General features: G+C 39.5%; 3 protein-coding genes across 3 annotated transcripts; 1 reads left to right on the top strand and 2 right to left on the bottom strand.

Annotated features, from left to right (window-relative positions):
* Positions 1-712: 712 nt before the first annotated feature.
* On the bottom strand, positions 713-17,834 carry numa1 (nuclear mitotic apparatus protein 1). The gene is made up of 24 exons (XM_065960180.1): positions 17,722-17,834; positions 17,371-17,443; positions 17,201-17,286; positions 16,956-17,029; positions 16,316-16,404; positions 16,143-16,217; positions 15,926-16,019; positions 15,623-15,788; positions 15,119-15,258; positions 14,810-14,921; positions 14,322-14,439; positions 14,067-14,207; positions 13,778-13,891; positions 8,993-13,597; positions 8,615-8,824; positions 8,268-8,458; positions 7,736-7,873; positions 7,465-7,570; positions 7,013-7,214; positions 6,304-6,440; positions 4,519-4,812; positions 3,541-3,642; positions 3,121-3,438; positions 713-1,866 (listed from the first exon to the last, which is right to left on the bottom strand). Exons 2-24 carry the CDS (start codon positions 17,407-17,409, stop codon positions 1,843-1,845), a joined length of 7,575 nt encoding a protein of 2,524 aa, XP_065816252.1. The 5' UTR covers positions 17,410-17,443; positions 17,722-17,834; the 3' UTR covers positions 713-1,842.
* Positions 17,835-17,942: 108 nt separating this feature from the next.
* lrrc51 (leucine rich repeat containing 51) lies at positions 17,943-21,350 on the top strand. Its single transcript, XM_020641728.3, has 5 exons — positions 17,943-18,392; positions 18,580-18,639; positions 19,315-19,520; positions 19,622-19,770; positions 20,316-21,350. The coding sequence occupies exons 2-5, from the start codon at positions 18,588-18,590 to the stop codon at positions 20,452-20,454; spliced, it is 546 nt and encodes a 181-aa protein (XP_020497384.2). The 5' UTR covers positions 17,943-18,392; positions 18,580-18,587; the 3' UTR covers positions 20,455-21,350.
* Positions 20,877-25,441, bottom strand: lamtor1 (late endosomal/lysosomal adaptor, MAPK and MTOR activator 1). The gene is made up of 5 exons (XM_020641729.3): positions 25,179-25,441; positions 24,000-24,139; positions 23,820-23,897; positions 23,060-23,183; positions 20,877-22,826 (listed from the first exon to the last, which is right to left on the bottom strand). The coding sequence occupies exons 1-5, from the start codon at positions 25,218-25,220 to the stop codon at positions 22,734-22,736; spliced, it is 477 nt and encodes a 158-aa protein (XP_020497385.2). The 5' UTR covers positions 25,221-25,441; the 3' UTR covers positions 20,877-22,733.
* Positions 25,442-26,281: the final 840 nt, after the last annotated feature.

Here is a 26,281-nt window from a genome sequence, read left to right as displayed (position 1 = left end):
ACAGTAGTAATGTATGTTGTCAGTAGTACAAATTTGTATTGTGCACCACACTGTAAAATAACCCTTAGATTTAAATACACATAATAGTTATGAAATTTTCTTGCCCATCATTTTTAATTAAAAAAAATATAAACCCCAATCTATAGTCATTGTTGTCGTTTTCATGTATGAAGTAACTCTTTTTTTTGACATCCGACAAATTTCTTTTCATAAGCGCAGTTGAACGTCACTTCCGGCTCGCCAGAGAGACCACGCCCCCGTTTCGGTGAAAATAAACCCTGAGAGTGTTTCAGCGGTAGATTAGAAAACACTGGAAACCGTGAGATTAAACACGATTGCGAAGCTTTTTGTACTTCAAACTATTAAAAACACAATTTAGTATCGGGTTTTCATTTACAAAGGACACCGGAGGGTAAGAGCTCTGTGTGTTTGGACTGAAACTAGAGAGGATTAAAGTGGTAAATTGTGGGACCGCTGTCATGTTCCTGCTTTAAAGCAGAAGAGAAGTCTGAACAGATTCTTCACACATTCACTCACTAACGTATTAACAACGTTAAAACTGTCACGTCACATAAATATGTTGGTGAAAATGTCTCTAAATGAAGGAACACTACACCAAATCCTCTTACTGAAAAATAAATGTCAAAATAAAAAGTTCTCTAGCTCGATATAACACCTCGTCTCGCCCCACTCATCATTATTTACACTCACGTATGAATACAAAATGTTTTAATATCATCCAGGGGACTTTACATGTGTTATTCTTTACTAAATCAGCTGATAACTCAGAGTTTGTCCTCTTTTCTCTAAAATAAACGTTTATAACATCTCCATTACAGTTATGAACACTGTTAGAAACTATTACAAATACATATTTAAAAATAAGGATCCATCTCAGGTAACACGGTTAATAATTACTCATCAGGTGTTTAAAGTCAGTTTCCTCTGATGACTCGTTAGAGCAGTTTGACAGAGAGATTGAACAGACACTCAGGTACATGGTTAATTTTATTCCGTTATGATGCCGATCTCTGTTCAGAAATGTCATGTTTTAAATGTTTACATCACTGGTCATCAGATTTAGGCTCATACTTGCAGTTTAAAATTACGGTTTTCATTTTTTAAGACTTTAAATCGGTAGACATTCATTCAGAGGGAATGATTTCACCCGGAAAGGGGCGGGGCCGGCATCGTTTGGGCAAAGTACCCGGATGGGTTGCTCTCATGAATAACTGAAGACGCATTTAACCAACCTTCATCAAAAATCGAGCGCTGATTACCTTTAAAATAGAAAAATGTTGACATTATGCAGATGTTCAACTACCGTTTTAAAAACACACATACAAATCTTATGAAGTCCATAAAAAACCATAAAAATAAATGAATCATGTTTTGTTTATTTAAATATCACACGTGGCAATTTTTGTATTTGTTAGTTTAAGGAGAATGAGCTTGCTCAATTAGAAAACAATTTTTGTAAGATCGTTTCTGCTTATATGCGTTCAATAGATTTGCTCTGAACAACCCACTAATGATTCAGAGGAGACTCTGCTTTTACCCGGCTCCCAACTATAACCATGAGTACCATGAACATTTGATTTATAGAGCTAATTATGGAATTATCCGTGGGGCTATGTTCAGTTCAAAGGCACAATGCGTCATTGAAATCTTTTTATTGACAAACATGTAAATATAATACAGAGAAGAAAAAAAAAAAAAACAGATTAAAACAAGATTTAAAAACTCCAGATATACAATAAAATGAAAAAGCGATTGTGATTGTTAAAAATTGATACAACGTAGAACCTTAAAAGATCACCACTCCAGTTTAGAAACCAGTCCTCACACCTTCATCCTGCTCATCATCTGTGGAGAAAAAAAAAAATGGAATAAACATAAGATCTCAAAAATAGTAAGAAGAAAACCAATTACTAAAACCTTTAATTAAAGCTGAAACCAAGTGCTGCCAGTGTGTAGTGTTGGTACATACAGAGACATGTGGACACCCTTTATGTGATAATAAAGAAATGAACACACCATTAGTAGTTATGACATAAAGTTGTGACCGGTAAAGCAGCCAGTGGAAAGACACAACAACCCAAAAGCTAAATTTAAAATAAATGGACTGAATAATATTGACCTTTTAAGACTTCCTGTAAAATTTTCTTCATTTATAGTCACATGCTTCTGGAAAAAAAACAGCATCCAAATTCAGCAGTTACTGAGATGTTATGAAGCAACATCTTTCAAGCACTTCCTCTTGCCTATTGTGCAGTATTTCTACTTTATCTAACTTAGTTCAACAATTAAAGGCTTTATATACGATTTTTCACACTTAAATGTAATAGAAATCAAGTATATCCTCTGAAAATAACTGTGAGTCATGACTGTCTACAATGGGTGTAACACCCGAGTCCCACTCTCTGTGATGTTTTCCGAGTCATATTTTCAGTTTGTTGACATCGCCGGGACGGCGGCTGACTCCTCCCCTCGTGAATAAAAGTTGTTTAATTGAGGGACTAGAGAAAAGAAGAATAACATACTGTACTCACTGCTTAACTACGTTTCTAGATCACGCTCATTTCGGGTAAATTTACATGCAGTGTGAAGACACAAGCATAATAAAGATCACTAGCATTAGGCATATAAAGCCTTTAACATTGATCAAGGGAATTTTATCATTTAATTAAGTGTGTATTTCTGTTAAAATACAATTTTTGAGATTATGACAAGGCTCAGCTGTATAGTATACTGTAGTTGTCTTCAGTGAAGGCACAAACACACATAAAGCCATATTTTCACACAAAAAGTTGAACAATTTAGGCTATTATCATATCTTGCATGGTGGAAAACCACATGGAAGACAGGCTCTCCTTTCTCTTTAACATTTTAAATCTGTAATAGGGTGACATGTAAGTGAACTACATAATCTCCATAATCTGCTGCTGTTAGGTTATCAGTTGACAGAGATTCTCCATCAGACCTGCTGCTACTACACAACAAGGAGTATGGTTACATGTGCATATGACGTGCTGAAGGAGAAAACTCCACAGCCGACCTTAACATGATTATTTGTGTCTTTTAATTTCCTGAATGGATTTTTCTGTGTGTGTCTCGTACCTTGCGAGCACTTGAAGTCAGCCCAGGGGACTTCGCAGTGGAGCTGGTTGCTCGTGGAGACTTTCTCTGTCCTTTAGTTGCCACCTGGGGTGACTTGAAGCTGCCTAGTCTGCCGGCCCCTCCGACCCTAGCACGAGGATTTCCTGATGGTTTGTTCTCCTGGCTCTTACGAGAGGATGTTTGAGCAGGAGACTTTTTAGAGCTTTTGCCTGGAGATTTTCGAGTGGAGCCACGCAGTTTGTTCAGCCCTTTCTTCAGGTAGTTACTGTTTTTAGGGGTGTTTTCGATAGAGAACATCATAGACTGTCTCCGGTCAGCCTGTTGAAGTGTCAGAAAAACAAAAATAACACATGCTGTAAGGGTTACATGACAAAATGAAGATAACTATTTTGACTCTGACTCCTTTTTTATTTCACTCACGGGACTTAGAGCAGGGCGAAGCTGAGCGCTGGACGACCCATTGATCACGTTCTTGTTTTTGGGAGTTAGAGGACGGGGGAAGCAGCTGGCCTTCACCTTTTTCTGTGTTAAGACAGGGAAAGGGAAAGGCATTTCACATTTCAGGAAAAGAAAGGCAAACAGAGTGAGAAATAAACATGTCAATGTATCTTCCCCCCCAAAAAAACAACAACCTTAAAACCATTTTACAACATTTCTAATGTCCAATGACTGGAAAACGAGCATGTTTATGCTCTGATCTTGAGAGAATTACAGAGACAAGCAAAGATATTATGACAAAGATACACTGTACAGTAACAATAGGTTTTGTTAAACAGTAAGTCTTGAGGACTAAAGTTCAAACATTTGAAGGAAAAGTGTAAAGATTAAAAGCTTTATATGCGATTTTTTGATCCAGCAGATGTCGCCTTTGAGCACCAGCATGAAACCAAAACAACTTGTGCTGCATTGTTGTGTTAGCATGCTAATGCTAGCTATCTTTATTCTGCTCGTATCTTCACACTGCATGTAAATTTACCTGAAATGAGCGTGATCTAGAAATGCTTACGTGACATTCAATTAAGCAGTGAGTACAGTATATTATTGTTCTTTTCTCTAGTCCCTCAATTAAACAACTTTTATACACGAGGGGAGGAGTCAGCCGGCCGTCCCGATGATGTAAACAAACTGAAGATAGGACTCGGAAAACTCTGAAAGCGTCACAGACAGTGGGACTCGGGTGTTACACACATTGTAGACAGTCATTACTCAGAGTTATTTTCAGAGGATATACTTGATTTCTATTGCGTTTAAGTGTGAAAAATCGCATATAAAGCCTTTAAATACATTGTTAAAAGCTAATATAGAAGATAATATGAGATATACTGTAGTCACTGTGGCTCAGACAATAAGTAACACAGAATGTATCATGTGTCCCAATACATGCTAATGCAAACCAACCTCTGGTGACATCTGATGAACAGACAGAGTAGATGCAGACCGCTTCGAGCCGTTCGGGCTTCTCAGCTGAGAGGAGCTGACAGTTCTAGATGGCAGTTGTCCTGGCATCAAAGACAGACGGTGTGAGCGAGTATTGGCTGCTGCTGCCGAGTGTCCTAACATGAGCGAATGCCGATGGGAGGTGAGAGAGTCTTGCAGCTGGCCGGGCATCATGGATGCCCGACGGATTGTGTCAGACGGGTCGCCCATACGGAGTTCTTCATCTGTGAAACGGTAAGGACCGACATTGCCCGCCTAGAGGAACAGACAAGGAGGAAACTCATTAAACCAAGAGGAAAATATGAAGAAGAAAAAAATCTGAATAATTTAAAACATATTTTAAACTGCTTTTAAATGTTTCCCAACTGGCAACATTTCGTGAGTTAGACATTGAAGCCTAAATAGCTCCGGATTGTTGGACCACCACTTCTCTACTAGTGGTATATTGTGTTCATTGTTAATAACAGGAAAGTCAATTTATCAAACTGCTCCTCCTCCATAGCTCCTTTGTCCCAAGGCGTCCCCCAGGGTTCGGTACTTGCTCCCCCTTGGTAACATTATCCGCTAGCATGGTCTCCATTTCCACTGTTATGCAGATGACATCCAGCTTTAATCATCTCCACTAATTCAATCACCACTTAAACCTGCTCTACCCTGACAAACTGCCTCAATGAAATAAAAACATGGATGCACATCAACTTCCTCTCTCTACTATGCAAAATTGGACATAATAATCATCGGCCCCAAATCCCTCACCAATTCCATTCACAACAGACAACTCCACTCTCTCCCCCTCCCCTCATAGCCGCAATCTTGGAGTCATCTTTGACAGCCAGCTCTCCTTTGACCACCACGTCACCCAGCTCACAAGAACCGCCTTCTTTCACCTCAAAAACATAGCTCGCCTCCGTCCACTACTATCATTTTCTGCTGCTGAAACACTAATCCATGCATTCATCACATCCAGACTCGACTATTGCAATAGCATCCTTTTCGGCACATCATCCAAAGTCCTTAATAAACTTCAATACATCCAAAACTCTTCAAAATCCTTCTCCTCACACATAAAGCCCTTAACCACCAGGCCCCCTCCTACCTCACGGCTCTCCTTCACCCTCACACTCCTGCACGCAGCCTTAGTTCTTCAAAAGCCGACCTGCTATCTCCCCCTCTTAGAACCAAGCATCGAACCTGGGGGGGGACAGAGCCTTCTCCATAGCTGCCCCCTCCATCTGGAACTCACTCCCTACACACATTCAACACTGCACCGACCCTCCTACTTTCAAATCACTTATCAAAACTCACCTCTTTAAACAAGCTTTTAATGCATGATTGTGATGTATTTTCTGTAGTTTTACCTTTATTGTTTTTTTCTTTATAATTTGTGTGGAATGTTGCAATGTGTTAGTCTGTCCTTACTGTGCTGTTCTTTCTGTTTTTGTACTATTGTACAGTGTCTTTGAGTTTTGAAAAGCGCTTATAAATAAAATGTATTATTAATTATTATTATCTGTCTGGGGGTAGTTTTCCTACCAAACCCATTTGGGGATGGTGCACCAAAGTTAATCCTCAGATATTCGCCTTTAAGAGTGGTCATTATGTATTAATCCTTGTCTGGAGCTATAGCCATCCCCATGTATTAAAAGTTTCAAATTTAGTATCATTCTGACTGCCAATTAAGAAAATGTGTGTAAATGCAACTTTATGCCTGCAGTGTGTGCTTTTTTAAGCTTCTCCTCCACTTACATCAAACTCCAGAGGGTAGCTGCTCTTTAGATGAGGGAGGCAGGCTTTGTTCCTTGCCTGAAGCTCAGCGAGCCTCATCCAATCATCAGGTCCACCATCTGGTTCGTTCTCTGCCCCCACACAGAATGTGCCTGTTGCTGAAGACAGTCAAATAAAAATAAAATAAGCAAGAAGTTAAACACAGACCCTTTGAAATATAATAAGTTGCTGACACTGTATAGACAAATTTCCCATTGGGACAATAAAGTTAATCTTATAACCTATCTGGGATCCTTTACAATACATACACTTTTAGATAGGGCCCCCTTGAAAACCCAGCATTTAGTCAAGACATTCAAGAACTGAATCTTAGTGGAATTGCTGAGCTTTTCTCTGCACCAATAAAATATTTAGATGCACATGCTGTTGACCGAACGGCAAGACTTGGGTTTGAATTCAAACCCAAGTCTTGCTTTTTCAGTTTTTTGTTTTTTTTTATTGAGAAAAAGATAATGGAAATAGAGAATGCGGGAATATTCCATGGGCCAATAATACATTTTTCTCAAAGAAGAAAAATCCTGATATCTGCCTTTTGTGGTTTTCAGGTGTACTTGTAGACCAACGAATTGAAGGAGAAAATATTCAGCTAACTCATAAATAGTAAAAAAAAATAATTGTCAGTTGCAGCCCTGCTTCTATGTTACAAACCATACCATGTGTGTCCACTTACACTGTGAGTGAATTGTGCTCCTTCTGTACCCTGGAAGACCAATGAGCTGGTCGCTAGCTGCGCCAGTCATTTTGGCAGGAGTTTCAAACAGCTCTGTAGACACAGGTCGGGCAGAGTGGGCACCGGAGAGGTTTGGCTGGGAGCGTGCTGAAGCCAGACTGTAGAAAGTCTCATCACAGTCACCACCGCCGCCCGGAGTTTTCTACAGTTCAAGAGTTCAAACATTTGAATGATTTTTCAAACTACTGCCATGTAATGAGAAGAGAAGTGCTTGCAACAACCAGTAAAGTGTAACTTGTTTTAAACTAGAAAGATAATGTCCTCATCTATTACACCAAATATGAATGACAAGAAAGAGACAGCTCTGATATCCCAAATAAAGCGCATTCAACACTGTGCATTTTTGTGAAATGGCAAAACATGCAATTAGAGTGCAAGTGAGTTTCCTCCACCTTTGTCAGGGTGATGTTAATAACCTGCGTGGTCCTGCGTCGTTTGACAGATGAAGTTGGGTTTTTACAGGACGAATCAAATTCCATTCTGTGTTCTGTACCAGTCCTATGGGACGAAAAATACAATACAATATACTAGAATAAAATTCAAGATAACAGAATACGCAAGGAAGAAAGCAATTTAAAGCTTTAAAGAACCCTCTTCTTCTACACCCTCCGCTTTAAAGTGTAATGTATGAAACACCAAGTCTGCCACAACAGTGGGACATACCTGTTGATCTGCTTGTTGTTTATTGGTGTGAAGTACAGGGTTTCTAGTGACTCAGCCTGCAGGCCTTGACGTTTGGATGCCAAGCGCTCCGAACTGCGAACAAGCGGTGTGCTTGATTCACCAGGTGCAGACAGTTTCCTGCAGAGTTAAGAAACAAGTGAAAGTATTAGATTACAATCACATTTTCCTACTTTGCAACTCACATTGTTTCCTTTACTTTTCTAAAGATTTATTTTGTTTGAGGAACAGGCAAAAACAGCCATATTTAGGAATGTCATTAAATCAATGCAACCTCCTTTGCTCGGTCGAGATTAATTTTAGTTATGTAGATTTATATCAAACTATTTCAATATCAACAAAAGGATTACGTTGTAAATTTATAGAGAACTGGAACAATAATAAAAAAAACTTTGGCAGACGGATTTAACGTCAGATTTGTCTTTATACACTGCCCTCAATATCCAAGGTTTCTTGATGACATAGCAAGATTGTCACAGCCTTAAAGAAAGAGAAACATTAGATGTTTTTTTACCTTGTGGTGTTCAGGGAGTCCTCCAGAGAGCTCTGGTCCAGGCTGTCAGAGCTCATGACCCTCCTCACTTCTGCTCTAGTATGAACACTTGAGTGTCCACTGGGAATCTCCAAGTAACAGGCCTCTGTTGCACTTCTTTCAATTCCATGAATCTTATTTTGTGCTCGCAGGTTACGGTCAGCAAAGGCCAGCTAAATGTATAAAGATACAGAGATACACTTCAACATGAAATGCAAGTTTTCTGTCGCTGTTCTTGGACTTAAATGTCATTTTTCTTTACTAAGTGTTCCAGTTGTGTGTTCATGCCCTCTATATTCAGTTATAATGTTTCTATAAACAATACTAACCTGTGCCTCCAAACTGGCCACTGTGCTACTCAGTTTCTTCTCATTGTTTTGGACCTTCTCCAGATCCAGTTGAAGTATCTTGTTCTCCATGGTAACGCCTTTGACTTCCCGCTCTTTAACCTCCAAGGAGTTCTTGAGTTCGGCCACCTGATCTTGGCTTTCCTGCAGAAGCTGCTTCTTGCTATTGTAGAAACTCACTGCCTTCTCCATCTGTGGCATCATCAGCATAAAACACATTTTAGTATCAAGCAATGAGTACTCTTGTGAGATGGTCTGATAATGCAATCAAGTATGCAAAGGAAAAGTTTTTCCAATATCTAAATGATATGTTCAACAATACAAGTAGTGAAACTGAATTGTGTTTGTGGACACACTAACCTGTGCTTTGTAGTGTTCGGCAGCCTCTGTTTTAGCCGAGAGCTGTTCCTGCAGGTCACGCCTTTGCGTCTCAGCTTCATCAGCTTTTTCTCTCTCTTTCAATAATTTGTCTTTTTCCAATTTCAATAATACCAGCTCCTTCTGTAGCGCAGATTCCAGTTTACGAGAAGCTAGGTTCTCCCGCTCCGTAGCTTGCATGTTTTGAGACAGTCTCTCTTTTTCAACCACTGTGGCTTCAAGTTGTGTCTCAAGAACTTTCCGGCCCATTTCAGCCTGGAGTATCCGGGACATGAGTGCTTCTTTTTCCTGAACAAGAGCCTCTTTTTCCTTTAAAGTTTCAACCTGTAGCTCCTGTGCAGCGTTGGTCTCTGTTTCTACTGAGACAAGCTGTTTCTGGAGGACTTCTATTTGCCGAGAAGCTTCCTGTTGAGTTTCGTGTAACATCTGTTCTTTGGCCAGAAGTTTTTGAGTAATCGTTTCCAAGTCCCCTTTTAGATCCTGGATCTCGTGTTGCAGAAAATCTGTCTGTCTGGAGCTCTCCCCTTTAATCTCAGCCATCTGTTTCTCATTAGCTTTAGATTCCTCTTTTGTTTTTTGAACCAAGTTAGCTTGGGCAGCAACCTCTTCCCTGAGAGTGACCAGATTTTGGTCTTTATCCGATAGAAGCGTGTTGGCAGCAGACAGCTCTGTCTCGAGGATCTGAAGCTTCTCCTCAGCCCTGAGAAGAAGGCTCTCTTTCTCACTCTGTGATTCTCTTAGTTTGTGAATCTCTTCTTCACGTGAATTCATCTGTTCCTGCAGAATCTCCACTTGTTTGACTTTCTCCTGCAGACCTTGGAGGGCCTCCTTCTGTTGAGTATTTTCAAGTTGTTGTCGAGCCAACAGATCTTCCTTGGATCGTATATCCTCATTGGTCTTCTTCAATGAGGAGCCAAGAGTCTCCAGCTGCATCTTTAAAGTTAAGATCTCTTGGTGTGACAAATCTGACTGTTCTGAACTCTCAGTCTTCAGCAGCATCATCTGTTCCTCCTTAGATTGTACCTCCTCTTTTATCTTCCTAGCCTTTTCTTCAGAAGCCAAGAGAAGTTCCTTGTGACGAGCAATCTCTTCTTCCTTTTTGGAAAGCACAGTTAACTGAGTCTCCACCTGCTCCTCAGCCTTTGAGAGAGACTCACCCATATCAGCTAGTTGGTTTGTAAGACATTCCATCTCTTGCTTTAGCATGTCTGAATGTTTGGAGCCCTCTTGTTTTATTGTAGTCAGCTGTTCATCTTTAGTCCGGATCTGCTCACTCAGTCCTCGTATCTCCTCTTCACAGGTTTTCACCATGTTTTGAAATTTACAACTTGCATCTGAAATCTCCATTTCTTTCTGAATGAGCAGGTGTTCTTTGGCATGCAGCTGCTCCATTGAAGTTTTCAGAGATTCAGTCAAACTTTGAACTTGGACCTGGAGAGTTTGTATTTCATCCTGTAGTTCCTGAGACTCCTTGCAAGTTTGTGTCTTTAGGATCTCTACCTCAGCCTTTTTAGTTTGCATTTCCTCCCTCAGCTGATTAACCTCCCCCTCAAGGAGGGAAATGTGCTTTCTGAGTGCTTCAATCTGCAAAGTGCTCTCCTGTTCCTGCTTGGCCATCATGTCTTCTTTGGCTTGAACCTGGTCCTTGGCTAGCTCAAGAGAAGTGGTCACAGTTTTTATTTGTTGACTCAGATTTTCAATCTCCTGCTGTAGCCCTTCAGAGTGTGACGAGGACTCAGTCTTCAGCAGAATTCGCTGTTCCTCCTTAGCAAGAATCTCCGCATTTAGCCTCTTCACTTCATCTTGAGATGCCACCATCTGAGTCTGAAGTGCCTCCATTGCTTGGGTGCTCTGTAGTTGTTGTTCAGCAAACAGATTTTCCTTGGATTGCAAGTTTCCCTCAGCTTCCGCTAAAGTGGAACAAAGATTTTCAACCTGTTTCTTTAAATCTTGGATCCCTTGATTTAGTAGCTCCTTCTGCTCTGAGCTCTCAGTCTCCAGCAGTGTCATCTGTTCCTCTTTTGCTTGGATCTCCAGATTCATTTTCCTCACCTCTTCTTCAGAAGCTGACAGACGCTGCATCTGATGAGCATTCTCTTCTTCCTGTTTGGAAAGCACAGCTACCTGGGTGTGAACCTGCTCCTCGGCCTTCATGAGAGACTCGCCCATATCGGCAAGTTGTTTTGTGAGACATTTGATCTCTTCTTGTAGCTTGTCAGATTGTTTGGAGCCCTCTTGTTTTAAGGTGGTCAGCTGGTCATCTTTAGTCTGGATCTGCTCCCTAAGCCCTCTTATGTCCTCTTCACAGGTTTTCATCATGTTCTGAAATGTATCCTTTTCCTGAGAAATCTCTGTCTCTTTCTGAGACAACAGGTCTCCTTTAGCCTGTAACTGCTCCATTGTAGTTTTCTGAGATTCATTCAAACTTTGAACTTGGTCCCTGAGAGTTTGTATTACATTCTGTAGCCCTTCTGAGTGTGAGGAGGACTCTGTCTGTTGCAGAATTAACTTCTCCTCCTTTGCATGGATGTCTGCCGTTAGCCTCTTCACCTCATCTTGAGATGCTTTCATCTGCATCTGGAGTGTCTCAATATCCTGGGTGCTCTGTAGTTGCTGTTCAGCAAACAGATTTTCCTTGGATTGCAAGTTTCCCTCAGCTTCCGCTAAAGTGGAACAAAGATTTTCAACCTGTTTCTTTAAATCTTGGATCCCTTGATTTAGTAGCTCCTTCTGCTCTGAGCTCTCAGTCTCCAGCAGTGTCATCTGTTCCTCTTTTGCTTGGATCTCCAGATTCATTTTCCTCACCTCTTCTTCAGAAGCTGACAGACGCTGCATCTGATGAGCATTCTCTTCTTCCTGTTTGGAAAGCACAGCTACCTGGGTGTGAACCTGCTCCTCGGCCTTTATGAGAGACTCGCCCATATCGGCAAGTTGTTTTGTGAGACATTTGATCTCTTCTTGTAGCTTGTCAGATTGTTTGGAGCCCTCTTGTTTTAAGGTGGTCAGCTGGTCATCTTTAGTCTGGATCTGCTCCCTAAGCCCTCTTATGTCCTCTTCACAGGTTTTCATCATGTTCTGAAATGTATCCTTTTCCTGAGAAATCTCTGTCTCTTTCTGAGACAACAGGTCTCCTTTAGCCTGTAACTGCTCCATTGTAGTTTTCTGAGATTCATTCAAACTTTGAACTTGGTCCCTGAGAGTTTGTATTACATTCTGTAGCCCTTCTGAGTGTGAGGAGGACTCTGTCTGTTGCAGAATTAACTTCTCCTCCTTTGCATGGATGTCTGCCGTTAGCCTCTTCACCTCATCTTGAGATGCTTTCATCTGCATCTGGAGTGTCTCAATATCCTGGGTGCGCTGCAGTTGCTGTTCAGCAAACAGATTTTCCTTTGATTGCAAATTCTCCTCGGCTTTTGTTAGTGATGAACTAAGAGTCTCAAATTCTTTTTTCAAATCTTGGATCTCTTGATGTAGTTCTTCTGACTGTTCGGAACTTTGTTTATTCAATGTGTTCATCTGTTCCTCTTTAGTCCTGATCTCCTCCTTCATGTTCTCTATCCTCTCTTCTGAAGCAGACAATTGTTGCTTCAGGAGCTCTGCCTGATGTGCACTTTCCTCCTCCTGCTTATTTAGCAAAAGCTCCTGAGCCTGAACTTGTACCTCAGCCTTTCTGAGAGACTCATTCAGACTTTCTAGTTGGCCTTTTAGACCTATTATCTCTTGCTCCAGCAATTCAGACTGCAGAGAGCTGTCATTCCTCAGAACAACAAGCTGATCATTTTTTACCTGAATCTCTTGGCTTAACCTCTGAACCTCCTCTTCACAGGTGACAATCTGTTTTTGGAGTCCCTCTCTTTGTTGGATATTTTCTTCTTGGGTTTTAGTCAGGAGGTTTTGCTTTAGTTGGATTTCCTGCTCAGCCAGTTTGAGAGTTGAGTCGAGTTCTTCCATTTTGGCTGTCAAAATCTGTATTTTATTATTAAGGATTTCTTGCTCAGAAGACTTTTCCAAAAGTAATTCAGCAAGCTTTTCCTCTTTGGCTTGAATTTCATTTTTAGATGTTTTGGTTTCATCTGTAAGAATGTCAATTTCTTCCCTAAGACCAGTAATATGTTGCTCTTTATCAGCCAAGAGAGAACTTGCAGCAGATAACTTTGTCTCAAGATCTTTAACTCTTTCCTCAGTCTGTTGAAGAAGGTCTTCCTTCTCTTTCTTAATTTCCTTTAGTTTTTCAACATCTTGTTCACAAGCAGTTATTTGCTCCTGCAGTCTTGAAATCTGTTCAATGTTCTGCTGCTCAGCTTGCTGCAGCTGAAGCTTTAGATCCTGGATCTCTTCCTGCAGGACGGCTCTCTGTTCTGTGATCTGCTTTTGCAAACGATCAAGAATTTCATCTTTTGCTTCAAGCATTTCTTCTGTTTCGGCCTTCTGCTGCTTGAGGAGATCCTTCTGTTGAGAAATTTCTTGCTGATACTCTGAAAGCTGTTGTGCTTTGGCATGAACGTCCACCTCAGCCTTTTTCAGGGAGTCAACTGTGCTCTCCAACTCACTCCTCAAACTGTTTATTTCAGTCTCAAACTTTTCTCTCTGAGTGTTAAAGAAATACAAAAGGCCATTAGGAACTATTAAATCCAGAATATATATATATATATATATATATATATATATTTTTTTTTTTTAAATCAAGAAATGCTTGAACTCTAAAATTATTGTGAAATAAGTTTTCATAATTAAATCATCAGCTTTACATAGGATTGCGGACTTTACCTCGATCACTGGTCCCATGTTCTCTCCTACTTCTTCCTGGGTGGCCCTGTTTATTTCATCCTCCAAACAGGAAATCTTTCCATGGAGGATCTGGATCTGTTCTGTCAGAAGCTCCTGAATAAGGAGAATGATAGTACATTAAATACTCTTAATGCAGAATGAACACAAAGCTCATAAATGCAACTGCAAGTAGTTCTTGAGGCTGCAATCTTAACTGTGGTCTTTGTAATTGATTTACAAAGACCACAAACAGGTGCCAACACATTTTCTGATGTGAGGATATATCTACCTTTTGAGCTGTAACTTCATTGAGTTCAGACTCGAGGTGAATTTCTTTGCGTTGCCATTCCTCCTGAGTAAACGCTTGGGATTCTGACAGCCTGCCAACTTCTGCCTCATAGACAGCCAGCTGTGAACACACTGCTCTCATCTGTGTGAAAAACAGAAAGCCTCCCTCAAGATTATGTAAAAACAGTGTATTTGTATGACCTAGTTTCGGAAAAGCTTGCTGATAAAAAATGCTGTTTGTGTGTAATGGCATTACCTGGGAAGAGAGCACACCATTTTCCTCTGTCAGCTCATCCACTTTCCGCTCCATAAGAGCGGAGGTACTCTTGAAGTCTTTGTTTTGCTTCATCATCTCATTAAGACGCATCTGTAACCTAAGACAGGAAAAAGAACAGCAAAACAATTTTTTAATGACGTTGACTTAAAATTCCTTAAAGTTATGGTATGAAATTGTGTTATTTTCTCAAAAAGTTAGATTAATTCAATCAATAGCCATACATCCTATTTGTATACAGCCCATCTCACTTATAGCTCAATTAACAACAGAACAGTGTATTTTCTGAGCCATAAAAAAGTAGCATGTGGACGTCTAGCAGTAGAAGTAAATATAATTCTCAAACTAAAAATGAAGGGATCTCTTTGGAAGGAAATTGATTTAATATGTTTGCCATGCCTCAATAAATAGGCCTAATTTAAGAGTATAGAAAATGTTCTAACTCCCCACCCCTGTTGCTGGGTACTTACGTGTTGTTCTTGTCCTCAAACTCATTGATTTTATCCCTGATAGCTTGCTCCTGGTCACCTTGCTCTCCTTTGAGCTTATCCAGGCGGTACTGCAGCTGGTTAATCTGTGACTCTGAAAGAAATCAAGTGTGAGGCAAAGTTAATTCAAAGAAACACTTTTAAAACTGTAGTCTAAACGTTCCGTAGCTCTTGGTAGTATACTCAATATGTTTTTCTGACTTGTAAAAGAAACCACAAAACTTAGGCACCAAAAGTTTCCCCCATTACTAAAGAGGATTTTATATAAACACAACCACTAAAATGTTCTACCTCTCTGTGAGATGAGTGCAAGCTTGCTGGCCAGCTCCCTCTCCAAGCCATCCCTGTAGTCTCTCTCTTTGATCATCTGTCTTTGCACCTTCCTCAACTGAAACTTAGGTGTGTTCATGATATCCTGCAGAGGAGACTTGCTGTTGGGAAAAGATAAAGACATCCTTTAGACGTACATACATATACAGTATTGTTGAATAACTTGCATGGAGTGCATGTACGGTACTAGACAAAGTCATATAGTATATCAATGATATAAATCCTATAACGATAGCCATTACAAAGACTACAATCACATGTGTTTTCTATCATATCAGGCTGAAGGTCTTTTAAAGAAAACACATTTAGCTAATCATGCTGAAACCATCCCACAGATAAAAAAAATTATTATTGAATGTCCAAGTGACTTATCATGGATCACTAGCTACATTTTATTTCTAAGACTTTTGGTCATTAAAACAATAAGCTGACCTGAATTGTTGAAATGTGTATCTACATTGGTACCTGACTGAAGAAGAAGCCACAGTTTGCATGTCCACAAATGTTATTTTCTGTTTGCGGAAGAACATGGGGGACTCGTCATCTGACAGAGATGACACACTGGAGGTACAGGTAGACACGCTGGAGGTGGTTGCCGACTGCTCAAATATTTCACGGGACACGGGTAAATCTGAAATTCATAGAGACACACTTTTAGACTCAACAACTAAACCTCGTTACACGGAGTTGAATTCCTTGAGACACCACAGACTGTTACTTTGGCATATTATGAGTGGAAGGAACATTTTTTGCAACTGTGTGACTTACATCTCCTTGCCAAATAGGCATCAAGTCCATTGCTCAGATTAACACAGCCGTCGCTCTCCATCACAAAGGAAGCAGTTAGGTTTGCTATCTCTCGCTTTCAAATAAGCATACACATACGTTAGTACAGAATTAAATGGTAGCACAAGTCACGACACGATAAATAGAATTTGACGTGTGCACCAATAGAAGGTATAAAAATACACAGATCCCAGTTTACCTCCACATCACAGTCAAGCAAGTTCACAGTACAGCGGTCATTCATGATGTCATGGTACACCAGCAACAAAAGCACCTGGTGGCAACACAAAAAAAAAAAAAAAAAACAGTTAGAATGGGTCCTGTTTTTTTTTTTTTTTTTTTGTAAACATAATTTTAAAATTTGTTATATACCTTTGCAATTTCAATTGTAAGGTTGACTCCATCTCTTATGCTGTCCCAAGACAATGAAGTGCCTTTGGTTCCACTAAATCTGCAATCCTCTTAAAACAGAAAACATATTTTAAAGAACATTACTGTGAGTCTCTGCTCTGTTCAACATCTGCCTAGAACAACAACTTTACATAAAAGGAAAAAGTGAGATTCATGTTTTTTTTTTTGTTGTTTTGTTTTTTTTACACCCTTGCATTATTATCTGGCATCTTTACAGCCACAACAGACCACACCCAACAAGTCATGAGAGGTGTGGCAAAGGTGCAACAGATTTGAAAATCAAAGGAAACAGTTCCTTCTGGTCTGGACATGTGCTGGCTTACAGCAAACACAATGCATTTTAAGAAATACAGAATTCAGTTTGCAGTCTGCACAGTTGTAAGTCTGGAGCCAGAGAACCCAATCTTTTAAAATAAAAGACTGAAAGTAACATGATGAAAAGATCCAGAACTATGCTACAATGTTGTGATCTTCAAATAGATGTAAAAATTTTAGACTTATGGCCACTATTATATTAATCATTAAGTCCATCTAACCTCCCACAATCACAATAAAAAATAAATACATGTATAAAGATGTTTTAAAGGGCCAGGAAACTTACTTTCAATAAAGTTTGCAATGAGTCGGAAGTTATCATCGATACAACTGCTGAAGCTGGTGCCAGATTCCTTTTTCCTGAGATAATGTCAAGATGAAACAAGAATAAACAGAGGTTCACAACAAGATTAGTATCTTTAAACATCAAAGAATCCGCCATTATGGTGAGCAAGGGTAGAAAAGAGCTAAAGTCATTGACCTTCACTTGTTTACACTGGCCACATATGAAAACATATCGCTCCTACTTACAGCATAAAGATGATTTTCAATAAGATAGTCCCATCTTGTAAGTCGTCAATGGTTAACTCTCGATCTGACAGTTTTATGTTGTTAACCTGAGAATAAAAATTGTGTGTGAAAAGATGGATAAAAAAAAGCCTTATTTTCAAATTTGTACAATAGATATATAATCAACTTACCCAACCGAGAAGAGCCTTTACGCCCAAATTAATCGTCATTTTGGCTGAGCCTTTCTCTCCAAAGGATTTCAACCTGGAAGCAGAAAAAAACAAGTCTGGAAAAAAATGCAGCTAATATTAAGAGGCCAACGTTGTCAGCACACCTTTTTCCACAAATAGCAGGAATAAGTGAGTTATTAAAGTTTAACATAACCCTCCCTAATCCAACTCAACCGTAAGTAACACGTTTATGTAGTTTTAATGACGCAGTAACTGTGTAAACACTTTAACTGTAGCTTACATTAACTTAGCGAGCACGAACTTATTCGTAGACATAAGTAAGACAAAAGACGCTTCTAGGCACTGACTCACCTTAAAATCTTTAAAAACTTAGTCCAGTTTTACTATGTCGTCTAAAACAGTTATTGGAAGAGGAAAAACAACTCCTTCGACAGCTTATATCACGCGTCTGCTACGAAAGAAACAGTCCCATGAGATGCCACTCAAAATTCAAAACGGTATATGAAGACTGAACCAGCCAATCCGTTTGCACATGTCGACGCATCTCAAAAAGGGCGAAGATGATTCGTTTAAAAACCGGAAGTGAGTTACTTTCCACAACGGGTGCGCTCGATTTTATTATCCACGAAGAGGTTAAAATATTTTTGAATTAAAATTAAATCTACGAAGAGGTTATAGGATAAAAAGTACTTAACGCATGCAAGTTTTTTTTGTGTACTGTCAAACCCCGCCCTTCAGGATGTATTTCAGCATACGCCGGATTTTGACAAAAAAAAGCTTTTTCAGCAGGCAAGATACACATTTTCAAATCCACTTGTAAAATAAACTCTTCTTGTGGTTTCTGTTGCGGTCAATTCAGTATTAACCAAGAAAGCTATAACTTCACAAGAGCTGAACTACAAGTCCCATAAAGTACCGCTTGTTGCCACGGTAACTGAGTTGTTGTGTCTGCGACGAGTAAATATTTGGCGACGTACTTTTATCCTTCGCAGACTGTAAATATTAAAGGTTGCAGCTTGATGGTAAGTTTTCTTTTCTAAACAGGTTATCGGCCAAATTAGTCTGATTTTTTCGACCATGCCAAATAAATGTAGCCTAGTTGATAGTTGATAGTCTTTGCGCAAAGCTTTGTGTTTTCAAGGCAGTTTGATTCAATCGCATTTATTGTTCATTCATCATTAGATAATTCACCATTATTATCGATTACAGGTGTTAATATGAATGAAGCCCCAGTGGATTTATCTTTCAAAAACATCATCTGTTTGGCAGGTATGCACTCTCTCTGTAATTGTCAGAAGTGTTGTTTTCAAACTGTATTGTGGGCTCATGTTTTTTTTTGTATGGGTGGGATATGTTTGTATCTATGTGTTGTGTTTGTGTGTTTGTATCTATGCTGGCTGCTGGAACACCTCAATTTCCCTGCTGGGATGAAAAAAGTATATCTTATATTATCTTATCTTATCTTTCATTCGCTCCTTGTGGTAAAGTAGCTACATTTAAATTCATGCAAGTAATTTCTTACTGAATTGTCTGCATACTACAGGGCTCAGTATAGCCGACTGTAAATGATAATAACATGGTCCACTAGTCCCAACCTGGTGTACCGGACCCCCGTGAAGCTTTGTCTACTACGAATTAGATTTGCACATCCAATTATGATTACAGACTTAGCCAACCAGATAGTTTATACAAAAGTCTTTTGGTGAGACATAGTGAAGGCCTATTCTGTTGTGATTTTATCAATAAAACATATTTAAAATGTTGTTACATTTTTGATGGGAAAAATTTATTAATTCAGTCTTTCGCACCAAGGAAAAAAAGGTTTGGACCTACTGCCATAGGCACACCTTTATCAAGGCAATTTAGTGTGCAGTAGAAAAAATAGTTACAAAAGTGGAACCAATCAATGACAGCATAATTGCTTTGTATATTGCTTTATTTTAGACACATGGAAAGAGGAGCCATGCAGGGGTCTGCGACCTTCAAAGAGAAACTCTGAGATGAAGTATGAAAGCCGCTCACTGCGTCTCAATAACAACAACATCACTGAACTTCATGACCTCCAGATGACTGTCAGTCACTTCCTGGCTGAGCCATCACAGCTCACCTGGCTGGACCTTTCCTTTAACAAAATCTCACACATAGATCAAGTACGTTTCCTCTCGCCCTGGCTTATCAACTACTGTATCTGCGCTTCCTTTTATCCCTCAGTCACAGTGCTCCTCTCAATATGAGTGTGCCTATGTTCCAGGTTTTGTGCGACCTCAAGGAATTGCGTGTGTTGTATCTTCACGGCAACAGCATTTATATTCAGTCAGAGGTGGACCGGCTGGAGTTGCTCCCACATCTTCACACCCTCACGCTGCATGGAAATGTCATTGAGACCAACAAGGCATACAGGTGGAAACATACAAATTAAGTCGGAACACATGTTGTGTAATAAAAAACTTAACTTGAATTATGCTCCTCACCATAAGCACTTTGCAGTAGCAAAGTCGTAGCTGAGTACAGAACAGAAGCAAATGAACACAAATTCAGCATTTCACTGTCATACATTACTATGTTTAGAGTAAGGAGGACTTGTACCACAAGAGTGAACCAACAGTTAGAGTGTGTAGGACGAATGCTTGGCAAGTATGTAGGTATAACACTGCAACAGGTGCTTAAACATAGAACAAGTTCATATTACATATCCTAGTCTGCTCAGCGACACTGCACACACAACAAAAGATACTAGTTACTCAGTCTATTCCAATGATTTTGTTTTCTCATGAACCAATGCAGTTTGTTAATTAAATATCTTTTTTTAGTATACATGTCTGTAAAGTACAGATAAATATATGGACCTTTGTTAAAGTATTCAGTTATAATTGTATATGTTGACACACACAATTTATTATAAAGTATGTATTGCTCATGCATGAATATGTCTTGTATACATGTAGGACTCGTATCATTTCTGCTCTGCCTGGATTAAAGAGGATGGACTTCAGTGCAGTAACACAACAGGAGCGAGTGCTGGCAAAGATTTGGTGTCACAGCAACAACAGGCGCAGCCGCGGCAGAAAGGAGACTCTCCAGTGACAGCTGGGTGATCGCCATCATGGTGTGTTGGGAGGTTCAAAGTCACCCAAATGTCCTGTGCACCACATCTACTGCTGCTACTCTGTCTGTGCATCTGTGGGGGAATCATCAGTTTTACTGTGTAATATATTAGCCCTGTTCATCCGAAGTGGGACAATTTTATTTTTGGAATGAAAGAGGTAAACTGGTTGAAACTGCCATTAAGTTTTATAAATGATGCAAATGCCCCTAAAGGATCCTGATATAAATTGGCTCTGACATGCTGTAATTGATCCGTTTTTGTCAGAAATGCAAATTGTTATGGATCAAAGTATATAATTACAAAGATTCATACAAGCTAATTGAATCACTGACTGTGTATCATTGCTAAAGCAACTATTCTTCAGATAGACACATGCAGATTTGTTTTTAAAACACAACTGTTCAGTTGAAAATCTTTAATGAATTTATTAAACCAAAAAATAAACACAAAATCTTAAAACTTTTTGGTACTAGCCTAAGATATTACAAACATATTTTAGGTAGTAGAACACATGTGAGTAACCAACAAAACAGAAAAAAATGCCAAGAACCCATTGCAAAAAAGCTCAAATCAGAAGCGCAGTTGAAATAATCACAGCCTTGCAGATCATCCCTTCTTAGAGACTCAAGAGCGACTCACTGTGCTCCCTGCCCACGAGTAGTCACATGCTCTCCTCCAAAGAGCAAATATACATTTAAAAAACACAAATAAATTATCACAAAAAGGTCTCAGATCATTTTATCTGCGATGGTACATAGATTGTTAATGCTCTCCCACTCTGCTACAACGGTAAGTTTCTGATTATTATGGACAACTTGATCTTTTAACAAAATGAGATCTGAAAAGCTAACAAAGGCAAGCCTTTAAAAGTGTTCTTGAGTTTCATAAAAACTATTGTCATCACCACAAGTTCTTATCCAATCCTGAACATTGAAATCTTCTCAACTAAAAGAGGAACTTCATACAATCCATCATCAGTTTTTATATTCAATCAGAAAATTCTGTACAAAGGCATGAATATGCGATAATCCTCCCTGCCCCCTCCATACACACCTGCCCCCTTTATCTCTGTATGCTGCTATGTGAAGCTCTTTGATTTGATTCTAAGAGTCTGCCAACTCATTTTGTTAGTGCTAGAAAACTGTAAGGGGACATATTACTGTCTGTAAACAGGAGAAATCTCTGCACCCAGAAAGCTCCATTTCTCACCCCCCAGTGACATCAGCAGGATACAGTGCCCTCCTCCTCGTTTGTGTTTGCATCCTCACCTACCAGAAGACTCCACCCATTGACAGGTCTTTTATGATTTGGCCTCACATGGAATAACAAAAACCAACATGATCTGTTTCAGTTACTTTTCAAACATTATTACAGTGAAATGTAATCAAGTTCGGTTGGTTTACTGGTTGATGTTGATTGAGACATGTTTTTGGTGCATGAACACATCACAATAATGTAACTACCTTCTTATTTATGATGACATATTAAACTTAAAAGAAGACATCCTTTAGGCTGTTTTAGCTTCCTTTGTTATTGTAAGTTGAAACACTGAGGAATGGGCAGTGTCGCTTCAGGGAACAAATCAGAGTTACGGACAAAATTAAGTCCAAACTTGGGGTATTGTTGTAAGATTTTTTTCCTGGCATGTGGCTTCAATACACAACCATCAGACACACCCATGGAACTGTGTTAATTTCCAATGATCCAAGACAGAATGATTCCTCATACCTCTTATTCAAGCAGATTGTAACAAGAATTTACACACAAAGTCAATGCTTATTGCTCTGTGCTAAAAGTCCTGCAGTTTTGGATAACAATCTGGGGTGTGTAGCTAGCTCTGCTTGCCTAGAGTATACAGCCTAAAGGAAAATAATAAGACACTTAAACAGCCATAAAACCGTTGAAAATTAAGTAAGTATATCACCAAGAAGGATGAATGAACAATTTTCCACAGCTGGTTCAGACAAATATTGTTCTATACATTATACTGTATAAAAAGAGGCCTTGTTGTTGTATATATGCAAGCAGCCCCAATGGTTGCTTATGATGAGAATTAGTTGCTGACCCATTACAAATACACCATAGTACAGCCATAAGGTGCAGTCTAACATCATCTTTGTCTTTGTAGCATTTAGAGGCATAGCTAAAAAGCACGAAGACCAAGATGCTCGAATATGGGTGGGCTGGAGGGAGAGGATGCAGTAGAGACACAAATTGGCAGGATGGGAAAAACAGTATGCAGGCCAGAGTCACAAAATCAAGGAATGGCAAATTGGACCACCAGGTCTTCTTTTGCATCCACCTTGATTTGAGAGATTGCACTGTAAGCATACGCCGCTATCTTGGACACCTGCAAAGGAAGACAGACAAAAAACAGCATCACCAAAAGCACATTAGACACCCACTGAGATCTATTTTTAGCCAAAAATTGTGATTAACAATCCTCACACACTGATATGGTACTCAGCTAAACTTGTGGCAAACCACTTTGAAAAGAGTGACTCTTAAATGCTAAATGTAGCCAACAAGGAATGAACACATGGCAACACAAAGAATCTTCCGCCTGTGCTGGTGTCTCATTACCTGCTGAACATCTGAGTATGGCACCAGGTCACTTGCAAGCACTTGGTGGGGCTGGCTGGTGAGGGAGGGGAGAGTGAGGGCTTTCTTTTGGGGTAGACCGTTACTCAAAACAGCCAGCTTGGTACTGCAACGAAAAAGGAAAACATAAGCTAACTTGTGCTAAATTAAGCTCATGGTCAAGTTTCACATTTTGTTCACAACATGTAACATTTTCTTTTAAATCTTCTGCAATGAGAACCTGATGTTTCTGCACCTTTATTAAGCTCAAACATACAATGGCTTCTGTGTCTGTAGTAATCTTATCTTGGTAGTTTTGCTGGATGTAGAAATCCCAACTTTACAAACAGCTCTTATCTTCCCAACCTCCATTTTAAGCCAACAACAACAACATGTCCAAAGTAGCCAGTACATGCACATCTGGCAAACTTTGAAACAATATACAAGTTACAAAAGAAATCTCCTTCCAACTGGTTGCAAGTTTATTGCACAAAGTTAATTTAAGTTAAAGATCTTATAAACTTTGAATTTTATGATTATATGGATCTATTTACTAACACACCCATGCTATCTTTACATGGTGACCTAAATGCATGACTCAGCTGGGTAAAGTTTACCATCTTTAGATAAGTGCAATATATTTTAGAGACCCCCATCCTAACCATACCCATATACACTGAAAATTAAACAGAATCTTGCAAAAAAAAAAAAAAAGAGCAACAGCCTTCCACAATAAATATTACACCACTGCTCCCCCTCATACCTGTATTGCCGAGCTTTGTCCATGTATTCATGCTGCTCCATCATGACAGAGTCAGCTGCTGAGACATCAATAATGTTCCTAACAGACGACAAAATAATACAAAAAATGAAGAACTGCTTTAACATCAGGGAAAATGTGCAGAATCCAGCTCGTCTATGAACACGTGATGAAGGTTCTTACTGTGCTGTCTTGGTGAGAATGGATGTAAGGAGAGCCTGTTCATCTGTCCGCGCTGAGGGGACACTGGTAGTGGTCCAGTCTGCCCCATTTGGGGGTTTGCTGACTGGAGGTGGGATCAGCGGTTTGCGTTCCTCATGGTCCTACAACAGGAAAAAGTTGTCAATTCATGACAGCTCAACACATTTCAGTTATATTGTTTAATTTCTCTACAGCAAGAATGCTAACACAGGTTGTCACATAACTTTCAAACCTTTACCCACCAACCCACTCTCACCATATCGATAATAACAATCAGCTAAAACCAACATTAATCTGTAATCCAACACTAGTTTAATTGTTCCCAGTAAAATTGGACTTCTAAGCAAACCACTTTAAATAATCAGTGTCACACTTAGTCAAACCTTACACTTTAACTAGTTTATCCGATGCTTTGATAGTATGAAAAAGTATGTATTATCATACTTACATTATTAAAAAAAACAAGTCTGATAATATAAACCCATTACTAAATTATATTCAGTTAGTTTCACTGCATTCATTATCTTGTTATTAGTAAGATTTAGTTCATACAAGGGAAGCTATTCAGCATAAAAGAATATCTGCCTTATTTCCGTAAACTAAAAATAGCTCAGGATCTTGAGTGTCACATGACAAAAACACACAAAATCATGGTATCCAGAATACACATCACTTGTTCGGGCCTGTCTATGTCACAGATGTGTATTTGATTGTTTTGTTGTTGAATATCGCAGTTTAACATCTGTTCTTCCAGGAGAGAATTTAACATTCACATAGTTGTTAATGAAGCGTGGACCACAAAAAAAAAAAAAAAAAAGTGTCCTCTAAAGAGTGAATGTTTGTTTCATCGCTCACAAGTCTCCACAGACATTGACCCCTGCTTTTTATCTCTTGTCGTCCTCACATGCATGATCTGACTTACTAAGCATTGTCCAGGGGTCCGGGCCTTTACATAAGGCTCAAACCAGCCAGCTAAAGCTACTTCTTTTAAGATGACACTAACTTCTTTAAAACCACCTCACTAGTAGGTTGTCCATCGTGACTTGTAAGCAGGTTATGTATGGAACAATGTCAGTAGATAAAGTCTTCCAGTATAGTTTGTTACTCAATAAGAAAATACACATTTATCAGGAGAGTTTCAGCTAGCTACCAGCTAACTACCTGCTCGGGGGTCTCGTTCTCGCTGCTGTAACAACAACCCATGACGGCGTCCGAGGGGCGACACTACACGACCCCAGCTTCCCCTGGTCTCCGTCAGTAACAAGTCTACGTTTATCTTCTCCCGAAACACACATACAACTTCTCTTCTTCCTTCTTCGTTTTCACTTCAGCTTCATCCAAAAGAAGGAAGCTACTGTCAACAGCAGCAACTCCTAGGACGAGCTATCACATGACAGCAGCTCTGGTGGTGAGGAAACAACACAGCGAGCACTTCCGGTATTTCAGAGGCTCCCGTGGCCTTTGTCACGTGACGGAGGAGTTTCAAAACCGGAGCTGTTTACAAAAAAAAAAAAAAAAACATGGATAAACTACATTAAGTGTGACACAAATAAACATTAAAAAATACTAGAATAAAGATTACATATTTTTGGATGGAAGCTTTTAAACGCTACGGCCATTTATTAATGTTACATTTGTTACACACGGACCATATGGGTATATTATTGATGCATTAACTTGCAAGTATTTTGATATGGGGCGTACAGAATTAAGTATTAAGTAAGTTAGTAAGTAATTAGTAAGCTACTTCCACACTTGTTTAGTATTTGCCTACAATAAACAAATTCCACACTTACGTTGTGGTATGTTGGTGGTAGTGTTATGAGATAGAGCAGGGATGGGCAACTTTGGTCACAGCAATCATTAAATTCATTAAATTCCCACTGCCAGGGGGGCCAAATTGTAGGATACAAAAACGATTGCAGTCAATTATGTCTCAAATTTAACTCAACATATACCAGTGATCAAATATTATCATGGACATATTTCTGGTTTTCATGATTTCATGGCAGATTTTGTCATGTTATTCTTCATGTTTCCAATTCATTGATGTGTAAAAATTGACCCGAGGGCCACGTTGAGGGTTGATGGGGGGCCGCCAGTTGCCCATCCCTGAGACAGAGCTTACACACTGCACCGTACTTGATCAAAGTGTCAATTCTACAGAAAAATGCAGCGTTTCTCCCTGTAGGGTATATTCATAACGTGATAGTCTTGAGTAAAATCCAGTAGACAGCAGCAGATGCAGGATGGGGCATGTTCCC

The sequence above is a fragment of the Labrus bergylta genome, chromosome 11 (genome assembly GCF_963930695.1).
Source record: "Labrus bergylta chromosome 11, fLabBer1.1, whole genome shotgun sequence".
Classification (NCBI taxonomy): Eukaryota; Metazoa; Chordata; class Actinopteri; order Labriformes; family Labridae; genus Labrus; species Labrus bergylta.
The sequence above is the reverse complement of the archived record's forward strand: the minus strand, read 5'-3'. Positions and strand labels throughout refer to the sequence as shown.